Source organism: Cebus imitator, unplaced genomic scaffold, assembly GCF_001604975.1.
Source record: "Cebus imitator isolate Cc_AM_T3 unplaced genomic scaffold, Cebus_imitator-1.0 Scaffold160, whole genome shotgun sequence".
Classification (NCBI taxonomy): Eukaryota; Metazoa; Chordata; class Mammalia; order Primates; family Cebidae; genus Cebus; species Cebus imitator.
The window spans coordinates 3,815,033-3,829,836 of NW_016107475.1; the positions used below are offsets into that span (position 1 = coordinate 3,815,033).

The following is a 14,804-nucleotide window of genomic DNA, read 5'->3' on the forward strand; positions in this document are numbered from 1 at the left end:
AAAAAAAAAAAAAAAAGAATTTACATGTCTCTTTTCATCCAGTTTTATGAATTAAACATGGAATCTTTGGGGATTGGCAAAATGATCTGCCCTTCCATTTACAAGGATAAAAATAGAAACTATACATTGTCATTCATGTGAGTTAGGTCTCCTGTTCATTATGGGGTGACTCAAGTTGTAAAAATCTTTGCTATTTACTGAGTTGCTGTGATGTTAGACTGGAAATACCATTTTAATTCTTACCAGATTTTGTCTGAGGTAGCAATTGATCCCTAATTTCCATTTCATTAACAAGGTACTCTAATGCTACTTTATTGTTCAAATTAACTAATGGGTTTTCCATTAAGAATGAGTGGGTTTATAGGCCATATGTTTTCAGTAGGTGAAATTGTTTAACTTCCTGTTATTACTTTTCTGATTTATTTTGGAAGTTCTTTAAGTTAGTCTTAACACATAGCCATTCTTTGAGCATTAAGAGATTTTTATCTAGTGCCTTGGGAACTTTGGAGCATTTGAAGGAGAAGGTCATTTTTATTTTCGAAGCACAGTGAACATGGGGAAGACAATTTAGGCTTCCTGAGTCTTGCTGTGTTCTTTTTTTGTGAATAGTAGGCTGTGACTATTAATGGTTACATAGACTTACAGTTTGGAAAATTTGGTAACCAAGAAAGATTGTGAAACTTTTAACTTCAAGATCTTATCTTGTGGGTTGTGGCATCTGACATTATCACAAGTTAAGAATAGTCAGATTAACAGGCTATCAAGGTACTGTTAATGAACATAAGTTAGTAATACTTTTCTGCCAGATTTATTCCTCATTTCAGCACCTTGAAATTTTAAAAATATTTCAGTAAGTTTGAGATTGTATATTATTGTTTCAAAATATGACTTAGAATGCTTATAAATCATTTATGATTGTCATATCATTGTACAATATAATTCTTTGATAAGGATCACTCAATAATAGTGAAGCAGTATTTTCTCAGTACCAAGAAACCTGCTAATATTTTCAGTAGTAATTGACTCATTGTTCAGTAACAATTGGTATGTATGGTATTTCTTATTTAATGTATTTTATTATTTATGAATGTAGAAAGCATTATAGATATAGTATGCAATGATTTATTTTTAATTTTAAAGTGTATTTGAATTCTTTTTGTTGGTGGCTGCTACCACAGTTAGAAATTAAAGCTATTTTCATAGCATTCTTTTTTGTGATTGAAGAATGAATTTTCTGAACAGATCTTCAAATAGAAAACCCTAGGTAAACTCACCTCAAGGTTGGGATTTAGTTTTAGTGCATGTATGATTGAAGAAATAAAAGGTGAGAAAAGAGAAAACGGAAGAAAGGCCCAATGTGGCTTACTACTTATTTTTTTTTTCTCATTCTTCTAATTCTTTGCTGTGTTCCTTTATTAAAAACTCTGGCCTTTTGATACCTTTATTGTCATTTTTACACATACCATGCTTTTTTTCCTTGGTGTTATTTCTACACCACTCAAAATTTGCCTTTCATTTTTTACACATTGTCAGTATTTGAAAATAGGATTGCTGTTGGTTGAGACTCAGTGCTCATCTGCATGATCAGCTGTGTCATTTCTTGCCTTAGGCCTTACCTCCTTTCAGTGTGTTGATTTTCTAGGTTTTATCTTTTCTCATTTAGAGGCCAATTATTCTTTTTTCTTTTTGTTTCAAGCGGTTTTATATCACCACCTGTTCTTTCCATTTCAGAAGTTCATTTTCTGATATAAAGCTAAATAGTTTTGCTGACATAGTTCTTTTCATCTTCTACAGCAGGTTCAGTGTTTTGCTCATAAAGAGAAACTATAGTTTCATGGATCATGATTAGAATTTGCAGTGAAGGTATCTGTCAGTATTTATGGCAGCTGGTACTTCTTCCCCTTCCTTAAGCAGTTCAGGGACCCCAAATCTGTCAGCCCTTATAAGTTGGGAAGAACCATTATTGTGGCTGAGAGGGATATTTACTTCAACTTCAAAGGAGGGTATAATTTATTTTAAAAAAGGAAACATTGTACTTACCTGCCTGCCTAGTGCATACTACTGGTTGAGTGAGTGAACTGTGTTTTTGTTGACTATAGTAGTGGTGGTTTTGTTTGTTTTGTTGTGTTTTCTGCCTTTTGGTTTAATGTGTAAATGAAGGCCTGGGTGATTTAATTACTTGCAAATTTAGTAAGTAAAATATTTTCAAAAAGGGAATGTTACAGAAATCTGAAGAAAGGCTAAAAATGACAGTGAAGATATTTGTTAGATAATGGTTATTCAAACATTTTCTAAGGTTCCAAATATGGTTTTATAATTTCCTTCCATAGTGGTCTTTAAAAGAAAGATTATTTCTTTCCTTGAAATATTTTAAAGGTGAGTCTTTCTGTAGCACATGGTCTAGTTTGTAGCATTCTTTAATCATATAAGATCCAAAAAGTGAGATTAACTTTTATATTTATTTGCAGAAAGATATCTCATCATCTCAATAAGAATATTTAAAATAGTGTAGGATGAAGGGATTGTTTAACCACTATACCACTTGTAAACTATTAATCTTTATTTGGTATTAAAAATATCCTAGCAGGTCTTTTATTTTGGCCAGGGGGGGTGGGCAGTGTAGACAGTGTCACACTCTTTGGCCCAGGCTGAAGTGCGGTGGCACCATCACGGCTCACTGTAGCCTTGACCCAAGACTCAAGCAGTCCTCCCACTTCAACCTCCCAAGTAACTGGGACTACAAGTGCGTGCCACTGTACCCAGCTAGAATAATAATAATAGGAAATAGCTTATTCTATCTCTTTTTCTTTTAAAGCTGTTAATCTTTACTTGGAGTTAAGAATTTGCTACTCAGTATTTTTTTTTGAGATTATATTATATTAATGATTATATTAATGCAGAAAATATTAAGAGTGATTATATATATTGAGGGATTTTTTGGAGATGGAGTCTCACCCTGTCACCCAGGCTGGAGTGCAGTGGTGTGATCTTGGCTCACTGCAGCCTGTGCCTCCCGGGTTCAAGTGATCCTCCTGCCTCAGCCTCCCGAATAGCTGGAATTATAGGTGTGTGCCACCACACCTGACTAATTTTTTGTATTTTTAGTAGAAATGGGATTTCACCATGTTGGCCAGCCTAGTCTCGAACTCCTGACCTCAAGTGATCTACCCACCATCCCCAAGCTGCTAGTCAGTATTTTAATAGAAGTTTGGTAATTATATTTCTTGTTTTAAAAAAAACAGTAGTTATTAGAGATGGATTGTGTGTGTAAATGTATGTATATATGTGTGTGTATATACACAAATTTGCCACATTTTATAATTTCTTGTCAAACATTATCAAAATTCTAGGAATTATATGTAAAGAAAGGAGTACAGTAAACTAACCTGTTCATTAGTTTCTTTAGGGATTCTCTTTCTTTTTTTTTTTTTCTTTGAGACGGAGTCTCACGTTGTCTCCAGGCTAGAGTGCAGTGGCTCAGTCTCTACTCACTGTAACCTTCGCCTCCCGGGTTCAAGCAATTCCCCTGCCTTAGCCTCCTGAGTAGCTGGGACTACAGGCCCACACCACCATGCCTGGCTAATTTATTTTTTATTTATTTTTTTATTTTAGTGGAGACAGCGTTTCACCATGTTGGCCAGGATGGTGTTAATCTTCTGACCTCATGATCTGCCTGCTTCAGCCTCCCAAAGTGCTGGGTTTACAGGCATAAGCCACCGCACCTAGCCAGGATTCTCATTTTTTAACTGAAAAAAGACATTTGTTTAATTGAAAGTTGTTGACACTGATTATATTAATGCAGAAAATATTAAGAGTGATTATATATATATTTAGGGATTCTCAGTTTTTAATTGAAAAAAGTCTTATTTGTTTAATTGAAAGTTGTTGACATTGATCATATTAATACAATAAATGTTAAGAATGATTATGTATAATGGTAATGTGTGCTTTTAAAACTAAACATTTGAAAATTAGAAAGATTGTGCATTTTTTGTTAGATTTAGTTTTTTCTTTTTATTCCAAGGAATGCATATATACAAACTAAATTATTGCCATAAATGAAGAAATTGTCATTTATATATGCTATTTATATAGCATTCATATAATTTTGTTACTAACCTTTAGGCATTACCATCACATTAATTTGGAAAGATAGAAATAACTACAGTAAATTTTCTCTTTTATAATAATTGTCTAGGTAGGAGGGTGTGTGTGTGTGTGTGTATATGTATGTGTTTTATCCTGTAGTTTAAGAATGATGTTTAAAAAACACTTTTGTTTCAGCCGCTGGAATTGCTTTGGCACTCATTAGATGAATGGCTAGTTTTAATAGCTACAGAATTGATGAAAAACAAAAGAGACTCAACAGAGATCACTTCTATTTTACTGAAACAAAAAGGCCAAGATCAAGATGCTGCTTCTGTTCCTCCATTTGAACCTTCAGGACCTGGGAGCTATGAAAATCTGTCCACTGGCACAAGGGAATCTAAACCAGATGCTCTTGCAGGGAAACAGGAAGCCAGTGCAGATTGTCAGGATGTTATTTCTATGACAGCTAACCGGCTAAGTGCTGTCATTCAAGCTTTTTACATGTGCTGTTCTTGTCAGATGCCTCCAGGGTAAGAAAGTTTTGGCTTATTTTTTTTTTCTCTGATAGATGATGAAAAGCAGTGAGATTTTTGTAAATTCAGAAACAACAAATAATAATTTTTTGACTTAAAGATCTATTTTCTTCTTGTTTTAAGATATACTAATCTAGGTCTAGTAGGGAATATTTAAATTTTAAACAAGTGATATATATTATTGATTTATATGATAAGAATTATGAATGTCATCTTGTATAGAATCAGTTTATGTATTCAAAATGTGTAGAGCAGAAATGCACCAAATTTCAAGATGTTAAAAGTCACTTTTTGATACTGTCTACTGATGAGAAGTTAGAATCATTTTACAAATTGGCTAGGCAATGCTTCGGTTTTCTAAACTTAGAAAGAAGATCCAAACCCAAATTCTTTTTGGTTTAGAAGCCAGTCCAATTCAATGTGTATTTATCAAATTTGCTATATTATATCACGAACTTTAGCCTGTGTATTCTGATGGATTTTTACCCCCGACAGAATGACTTCACCTCGTTTCATTGAATTTGTCTGCAAACATGATGAAGTTTTAAAATGCTTTGTTAATAGGTAAGCTTTCTGGGGTTTGTGGACTACCCTGGTAGTCTTTCCTCTCTTTACCTACAGTTTCTTCTAAACAGAAAAAATGTTATTTCTCTTACTATTCAAAATATACTCCATTACAAATGAAACTTTAATAAATGTGGATTATTATGTGTTTTTCTTTTGTTTCAGTATCAGTGTATCTGAATTTGCTTTTCACTTAATGTTACTTATTCTTCCTGTCCACTTAAAGAAAATACATTTTTCTTTTAGAAATCCCAAAATTATATTTGACCACTTTCACTTTCTCCTTGAATGTCCTGAGTTGATGTCAAGATTCATGCATATCATAAAAGCACAGGTAGAAATTTTTCTTCATCTTTTTTTTCTATCTAATGAAATTAATTTATAAAATTCTAATATTATTTAGTGGAATAATTATTACACTTCAGAAATTCTGTTGTAAGAGGAATGATTGGATGTTACTTTACTATGAGGAGTAAGTTTTCTTCAAGAAATATGTATTGAGTGCCTACTATGTGCAGAGGTCTGTACAAAAACAGCAGAACACATTGCCACATTTCCTGAAAGGAGTTTAATGAAACTCCTTAGTCCTATAAGGCTGATTGTTTTCTTGAAAAATGATTTTAGCCCCAAATACACTTGGGAAATTACATAACATATGCCCTTTGGAAATTTGTAAATCACATTGGCAGCATGTTAAAAGGCTTTGAGAAGCCCTTTAGTAAAAATAGTGATTTAGCTTTGTTAATCCTCCAAAATTATTTGACCTGACCACCTTTCTCCTTCCAGATTTGTACCTGTTCATTCCATATATCTCATGTTATGTGAAGGTAGCTGGAGGAAAGCTTGTTTTGCTCTTTACCAGCTCTGTGAACTTTGGGCACATTTCCTAACATCCTTGAAGCCTTGTTTGCTTCATCCTACAAAATAGAGATAATGACAGCAGCCTCATAGAACTATTGTCAAGAATAACTGTGATAAATGCTCAATAAATGGTAGTTGTTTTGGAGATAGAAACCTTACTCCCTTCCTTTAAGACGGTTCTGATTCAGTCTAGCTGTAGATACAATAAACATATCTGTAAAATAGTAACTACAATATTACCTGGTTCTTGAGGAGTTTAAGGGAGGAAGAACTGGCTCTGGCATCTGTAGTTGGGAAATTTCAGAGAAGGCAGATTTTAAGTTACCTTGAGAAAGCTTGAAAAAATATGCAACATTTTGATGGGAATAAATAAGGAGGGAGAGCATTCTAGCCAACATGTGGGCTGGGGCATGTAAACAGAAAGTATATAAAACTGCAGTAGTTGCAGCAGAAATTTTGTGTAGATAGGAGCAATATAGAGTTCTGGAAAGGTAGATTGGGGTAATTTACCCAATGGTGAGCCTTGATTTCCAGATTGAAGAATTTTCTTTGTTTGGTAGACTGTTAGGAGCCACTGGTATGCTTACTTTAGGAGAAAGGCATAATTCTGGCAAAATTTTAGAAAATAATTTGCCAGATATGTAGGATAGACTATAGACAATGGTTTGGTTAGTAGTCATAATAAATACCATATGTGGTTTTTAATGTTCTTAGGGACATTTATCTTTTCAGAAGTTAAGCTGTGAACTAATTTTTATAAAATTATACGCAACTATATAGAGGGATCTTCTGACATCTTTAATAAAGATAATGTACAAGAGAAGGCAGTAGTAATAACTTTCACTGAATGCTAATTTTAGGTCAGGTACTATATATTTGCTTCCATGAATTATTTTCTTAACTGTCATGTAAGATGGCTATTCTTTTTATCTAAGCTGAAGCGGTTAAGTAACTTAAGTCATTCAGCTACTAAGTGGGAGAACCAGAATTTAAAAGTCTGTCTGGTTCTCAAGTTCAATTTCTTTCTGTCTCTTTGTTGCCCAGGCTGGAGTGCAGTGGTGCTATCTTGGCTCACTGCAACCTCCATCTTCAAGGTTCAAGTGATTCTCCTGCCTCAGCCTCCTGAGCAGCTGGGACTACAGGCGTGTACCACCACACCCAGCTAATTTTTGTGTTTTTAGTAGAGACAGTGTTTCACCATGTTGGCCAGGCTGGTCTTGAACTCCTTGGCCTCCCAAAGTAGTGGGATTACAGGTGTGAGCCACCGCGCCTGGCCTTTTTTTTTTTTTTTTTTTTTTTTTTTGAGACAGGGTCTCACCTGTCACTCAGGCTGGAGTGCAGTGGTATGATCTCAACTAACTGTAACCTCTGCCTCCTGGCTGAAGCAATCCTCCCAGATAAGCCTTTAGAGTAGCTGGGACTACAGGTGCACACCACCACACCTGGCTAATTTTTGTAGAGACGGTATTTTGCCATGTTGCCCAGGCTGGCCTTGAACTCCTGAGCTCAAGCAATCCACCTGCCTTAGGCTCCCAAAGTGTTGGAATTATGGGTGTGAGCCAAATTCACACCTGGCCAACTTCAATTTGTTAACCTACAGTATGTGATACTGTTGTGGGCAAATGAGAGAATAGGTGAAAGAAGATTTTAGTTTTTGAGAGATAGTCTGCTGTTTTAGGTTGGTGTAAAAGTAATTGTGGTTTTTGGCAATTACTTTTAATTGCCAAATTAAAATTGTTAAATTAAAATGGCAAAACCTGCAATTACTTTTGCACCAACGTAATACTGTCTCTACTTTTTACTTTCTATTCCTTCTCTCCTTCCTGAACAATTTAGTCAAAAAACATCTGTATTAGGTATCCACCTTGTTGACTCAGAGAGGTGGGTTTTGTTGCCTGACCAGGGTGAGGAGGGTGTCTACATGTGTAGTGGTGGCCTAATGTGGGGTTTTGGAGTTTGGGTGTGATAAGAAGGGTGTCCGAGTAGAAGAGGTTCCCAGTGTGAGTTATGTGGGCTAGAGTGGCATAAGCATGTCCATGTTGGGGGTGGTGGCAGCTGAACAGTGCTGTCTGATGGAGCCCCAGTGGGGTGGAGGGCATCTATGCAGTAGAGGAGCCATGCCAGCGACTGGAGATTGGTTACATATCAAGGGAGTGGGGTTGCAGATCAAATAAGCAAGTATGAGAGTCTAACTTCATTTGGGATTGCAGGTTGATCAAATACGCAAGTGTGAGATTCTCACTTCTCATTGTTGGTGAAAGGAGTTACAAAATGGAGGAAACTAGAAAGGAATCTCGTGCTGTTGTATTTGAATTGGAGTTATCAGTTTGAATTTAGTTTTAAATCTACATAGATACATGTAGCAAACCTGGCACCTAGCTCTTCGTCTCTCAGTGCCATTCTCAATGAACCAGGGCTCCTTGGAGAAATGGCCAATTCCAGGACTAGATCAGGGAAAGTATAAAATAAGCCTGAAACATTGTGTGAGAAAGTAAGAAGGCATTCAACAAATGATGGGTTTATGTTAACGTGACTCAGAGGACAGCTTGAATGGACTCCCACTACCAAATTTGGAAGAATTTGAACATGAAAATAAATAATGATGGCAACATAGTTATAAATAGGAACCTATGAATCTGCACACACAAAAAATTAATGAATAAATGGAAAGTTTGATGAAGGGTGGGATGTTTACACAGTTTCAGGTTATCTCGCAACAGAATTATTACAAAGAGAAAAAAGGGGTCTTCCAGTAGAGAAGCTTGGCAGTGATGAAAGCAGACATTGCAATGTGCCAGCTGATAGGATGCTCTGAGGACGCCATGGCATCACTTCTGTGATATTCCTGCCAAGGATGCACACCTTAAATCTAATCATGAGGCATCATCAGACTAAATACAGTTGAGGGACTTTGCACAAAATTAACCGACCTGCAGTCTTTAAAACTATCAAGGTTATGAAAATTAAGAAAACATTGAAGCAATGTACCAGAGTGAAGGAGACAGGACAAAACAATTGAAGGCAGTTATGAATCATTTTGCAATAAAAGGACATTATTGGAAAATTGGCAAGGCTTGAAATGTGGTCTAAGGATTACATGTAGTAACGTTATCAGAGTTAATTTCTTGTTTTGATATCTGGTTATGGAGGAGAATTCCCTTGTTTGTAGGAAATAAACACCTAAGTGTTTATGGGGACTGGACATTATATTGGCAACTTACTCTCACATCAGAGGAAAAAAAAGTACTTTATATTCTACTGTACTTGGAAGTTTTCTGGAACTTGGAGATTGTCCTCCTTTAGAAAGTTAAAAAGAACAACTACCTCTGCTAAGGGATTGACTTCTTCTGTTAGTGGTTTTCAGGTGGCCAGTGGTTAGAGGGAGAAACGTTTTGTTTTGCTGTACGAATGCTATTAAGAGGAGCCTCTATATAATCAGTCCTGCTTTGTGAATTATTTATGGAAATGCAGGTACTTTAGAAAGTTTACATACAAAAATGTGTCATTTGGCTATGTAGGTGTTTGTGTGTGTGTGCGCGTGTGTCTTGATGTTAGAGATACTGTATTAGCTTTTGAAGGTAGCAGTTTGTACCTTTTAATGGTCCACTTGAATTGCTTGAAAAGGTTTCCTTTTGTTTTTATTTTTTGGTTCACATTTCATAGGTAAAGGACATAGTTTAATATCTTATAGTGGGCAGTAAGTTTTCTTTTAAATAGTTATTGACAATAATTTTAACACTGTTACGAATGATAGTAAGAACAATATCTATTTATTGAGTGTTTTAGGTATTGAGTATTAGAGCATTAGTATAAATGCTTTTAGTGTATTTTTCTCTTTGGTAAAATGGGGACAAAAGTCCCTTTTTCTCATAGTGTTGTGAGGGTTGTATGTGGTAATGCATTGTGAAGTGCTTTGAAAAGTACCTGGCTTATAGGTGCTTAATAAATGTTTGCTGATTTATGATTACAATTATGATTATTATAATTATTGTAATGATGTTCTTTATTTGCATTATTTAATTCTAACAGTTAGCTCTTGAAGTAGGTATTCTTTTCTGTTTTACGGATGAGAAAACTAAAATTCTCTGAGGATTAGTAATTTCCTTAAGCTAAGTCTAGTAAGTGACAGAATATTTCAAACCCTGTTTATCTGACTTCAAAGCCCATATGCTTCTGTGTAATGTTTTTTCTCTCCTTTTATACCAAACTTTTAGAAATAATTAGCATTAGAATTTCAAGTACTTTATATTCCAGTCTGTTAAATAAAAATGAAATATTTAATTTATATGCACAATAGTACATATAACATGTAACAAGTGCTTTATTAAAAATGTGGAAGACTGCTAAAAGTATGGACAAAATTACACATTTAACTTTAAAAAAGTAGCATTTATTCTTTTCTTACTGAAAGAGCAAATATTAAAAGGCAGAAGTTCATCTCTCAATCACATTAATTAATGTTTTTATTAAGAATTAATAACAAGTGATATTTGAATATTTTAAAGCAAAACTATTTAGTTTAGCTCAGATGAAGAAGTTTATTGGTGTCCTAAAACCTACCTGGAAGACAACTTTTTTGTGGTGTTAAATGGTATTCATCATATTTATCTCCTGAAGCTCTTAGCTTTTGTGATGATATTGCACCACCTTAGTTCTCCTTTGACTTTTCTTGTCTGTAACATTTGTAGGCAAATTCTCAGTTATGACTTGTGATCATAAACTCCTTGTTCTTGGTGTTTGTTCTCTGTATCTTTCATCTCTTAAACCTTATCCTGTCCCCAGCTTTACCTTTGTTCATGGCTTTACTTCCAGTGTCTCAGCTGCAGCACTGTTTAGTATCTCTTTCTAGATCCCTAATAGTTACATCCCACAATATCTTTAAACTCATGATACTTAAAATCTTACTCATTATATCTCCACCAGTACCTTCTAGGAGTATGGGGATAAGTTGTGGGGAAAGGGATTTTCCCCTTTAAGTTATTTCTGTTAATAAGTTCTATCTGCAGAGATCCTTCCTTACTTTTTTTTTTTTGTAGACATAGGTTCTCACTTTGTCACTCAGGCTAGAGTGACAAAGCGAGTGCGCTACAGTTATAGCTCACTGCAGCCTTGAACTACTGGGTTCAAGGGTCCTCTCACCTCAGCCTCCCAAGTAACTAGGAATACGGGTACATACCACCATGCCTGGCTAATTAAAAAAAAAATTTTTTTTTTTTGGTAGAAACAGGGTCTTACTGTTGCCCAGGCTAGTCTCAAACTCCTGGGCTCAAGCAATCCTCCTGCCTTGGCCTCCCAAAATGTTGGGATTACAAGCATATGAGCTACCATACCTGGCCTCTTCTCTTACTTTTAATGCTTATTCAAAGGAGTAGTATCTCTCAGATTGACTTCATTGTTCCCCTTCATTACTGCTGTGACCAGGACTTCTGCAGCTCATGCTTCACTGTTTAGAACTTGATATTATATACATATTGCATTATTCTATGTTAGTCTCATCTGTTTGTATTAAACAGTTTTTAGCAAGTTCATGGAGATTTTTACTGCTCATATGTTACATGCAGTGTTGGTACATGCTAGGTAGTCAATACTTCCTGATTAATCAAAAATTATAGATCACTTACAATTTGCTTACCTGGTAGTTGAACAAAAGGGAGAGACTTCCTTTGTTATTCAAGAGATGCTATTCTTTAATTTTTAGGGTAGAGAATGAAAAGGGATAACAAATTCCGTTCCAGTTTCTGCATATATTCTAAAGGATAGAAATAAGAATAAAGTTAGGAGTAATAGGCTGGGTGTGGTGGCTCACGCCTGTAATCTCAGCACTTTGAAAGGCTAAGGTGGGTGGATCACCTGAGGTCAGGAGTTTGAAACCAGCCTGGCCAACATGGTGAAACCTCACCTCTACTAAAAATACAGAAATTAGCCAGGTATGGTGGTGCGTGCCTGTAATCCCAGCTTCTCAGGAGGCTGAGGCAGGAGAATCACTTGAACTCAGGAGGCAGAAGTTGCAGTGAGTGGAGATCATGCCACTGCACTCCAGCCTGGGCAACAGAATGAGACTTCATCTCAAAACAACAACAAACTGGAAAAAGAATAAAATTAGGTGTAAGAGATTATTTTCATGAAAAATTAAATGAAACATGCAATGTGATTTTTCTGGGTGTGAAAATTCATTGTAATAGGCTTAGATTTAAAAGAAATTGAGAATAAATGTGTTCAACTATGTATCTGATATTAAGTTCTTAGACATAACCAAATGTATCAAGCCTTTTATGTTGAAAATGAAGGAATTAAAAAAAAAATACATTCTCTAGGTAGTCAAACTATTTCAGCCATGATCTGCCTTTTTGTGAATAGTTATTGAAATGTTAAAACATTATCTAGTAATTCCTTATTATACATAAAGATCTAAGAATGATTATTTGCAGAAAAGGCATTTAGCATGCTAGCAAAATCTGGTAATTAGATAACTGATATATTGCTAACATATTTTACTCTTATTTTTTGAGCTAGCCTTTTAAAGATCGCTGTGAATGGTTTTATGAACATTTGCATTCAGGCCAACCAGATTCAGACATGGTGCACAGGCCAGTGAATGAAAATGATATTCTGCTGGTTCATAGAGGTATGTTTAACAAAGACACTGATATATGTGTGAAGCACAAAGTGCTTGTTATTGTAAATTTTAATACGTAAAATTAACCAATACTACATATTTAGATTCTATTTTTAGGAGTAGCTGTGAAGTTGTGTCAAAAGCAAACTGTGCAAAGCTAAAGCAAGGGATTGCTGTACGGTTCCATGGAGAAGAAGGCATGGTGGGTACAAAGGAAGATGATGTAGAAATCACTGTATATGAAGAAAGATTGAAATGCCTTTTGAATAAAGTTTGATATTTAGTTGATAAAGGAAGAAAACTTTAAATTTTGTTATTTAGAAAAAAATTCCTGATATAACATATTTCTGTTGATGCTGAATTTTATTTTCTTGAATTTAGGGTCAAGGTGTTGTGCGTGAATGGTTTGATATTCTGTCCAATGAGATAGTCAATCCTGATTATGCATTGTTTACCCAGTCAGCTGATGGTAAGTTGAACAGTCTAGATGACATTTTCTGCAACTAGTCGCATTTTTCATATTATTTCAGTACACTTTATCTTTGATTTGCACAGTAGACCTGTGAGCTAGGCAGAATGCTCTTATTTTATAGATGAGAAAACCGAAATTCGGAATTTTTATCTGCATTCACAGAGTTAATAAGTGGTAGAATCCTAAGTGGAATTTGACTCTTGGCCCCAAGAAGGTTTCTTATCAGTCCTTTGTAAAATAAAACTAAATTTGTTCAATTTAAGTATTGTTCTTTAGTCTACTTTTTTGAGGTAAAATTTTTTTTTCATAGATTCTTGGCGCTTGTAGATGGACTTAAACAAAAGTCCCTATTTGGAAAAATAAAAATTTGCTAACCCTATTTGAGTTTTCAAGTTTTAAAATATATTGGTTTTAGGAAAACCAAAGCCTAGAAATCATGATGTAAAATTTCAACTCTTAATCTATTTATGTATACTAACTATTTTCAGTCATTTAAAGAGATCAAGACCTGGCTACTACAAAGCTCTTATTTAACCATATCATGCAGATAATTAACTCTCTTTGTTGAAATGGTGCTTGTGACCTATAGAGTTGTAATTTGATATTGTAAACTAAATGGAATTAGTTATCACCTCATTTGTGTGAGGCATATTTGAGAACTCTCTAACTTAATAAAGACATATTCCGAGTAAGGTGGGATTTCAGTTTTCAAATGCTCTGTACAGTTGCTTGTTTTTCCTAAAAGTCTTTTCTTTCCCCAGTGTTTACATTCTTTTATCAGGAGAGAATACTTCATTAATTGTAGCTTCTGATTGCTTCCAATCAAATTAGCAGTAAATCCCCATTTGATAAGAAGGGTGATTTTAGGGGAGGCAAGTGGGAGTGGGCTGCAATAGAGCTAGGCAGCTGCAGGCATTCATCCCTGTGATGGGCTTCTTGGATACACCTTGAGTATTTGAAATCACCTAGGAACATGGAACTGCCTGCTTTAACTTGGTAACCTTTGATTCTTTGCTCTGAGGTGAATTTGGTGTCTTTGTGAATGACAAGTTTAGTGAAGCCCTGAGTTTAATTATTTAGGCCTAATCTTTGAAGCTAGATCTAGCATTATATTTTAGACTTACTTCTTCTCTTTATATCCTTTATTCTAAGCCGATTGAGTTCAATATCTCAAAAACAGATTTGGTGTGGAATCATTAGTTGAGGCACTTCCTTAATGTAACAGATTTATAGCAGAGCAAATGTTGAAGTACATAGACCCATAAAGATTTGTTTGTTTGTTTGTTTGTTTGAAACAGATTCTTGCCCTGTCACCCAGGGTGGAGAGCAGTGGCATGATCTTGGCTCACTGCAGCCTTGACCTCCCGGGCTCAAGTGACTCTCCCACCTCAGTCTCCTGAGTAGCTGGGATGGCTGAGGTGGGAGGATCACTTGAGCTGGGAGAGCTGCCATGGCGCCCAGCTAGTTTTTGTATTTTGTAATTTGTGTGTGTGTGTGTGTGTGTGTTTCTGAGAACATGAAAATAATTGGGAGGGTCATAGCTATGTATTTTTTTTAATTTAAAATTTGACATAAACTTTTAATTCTATTTAAACTAATTTTCAAGTTAAAAACTGTTACTCCTTTTCTGAAGATTTTCTCCCTGTTCCTTTTTTTTTTTTTTTTTTTT

General features: G+C 35.2%; 1 protein-coding gene across 3 annotated transcripts in view; it reads left to right on the top strand.

The window, feature by feature from the left end:
- The window catches only part of HACE1 (HECT domain and ankyrin repeat containing E3 ubiquitin protein ligase 1), a 103,209-nt gene that overhangs the window by 63,213 nt on the left and 25,192 nt on the right, over window positions 1–14,804 (top strand). For all 3 annotated transcript variants that reach the window (XM_017543778.2, XM_037743964.1, XM_017543781.2), the window contains 6 exons: window positions 4,285–4,619; window positions 5,118–5,186; window positions 5,433–5,520; window positions 12,561–12,672; window positions 12,768–12,865; window positions 13,045–13,132. In XM_017543778.2, the coding sequence (XP_017399267.1) occupies window positions 4,285–4,619; window positions 5,118–5,186; window positions 5,433–5,520; window positions 12,561–12,672; window positions 12,768–12,865; window positions 13,045–13,132 (790 nt within the window). The remainder of the gene's footprint in view (window positions 1–4,284; window positions 4,620–5,117; window positions 5,187–5,432; window positions 5,521–12,560; window positions 12,673–12,767; window positions 12,866–13,044; window positions 13,133–14,804) is intronic.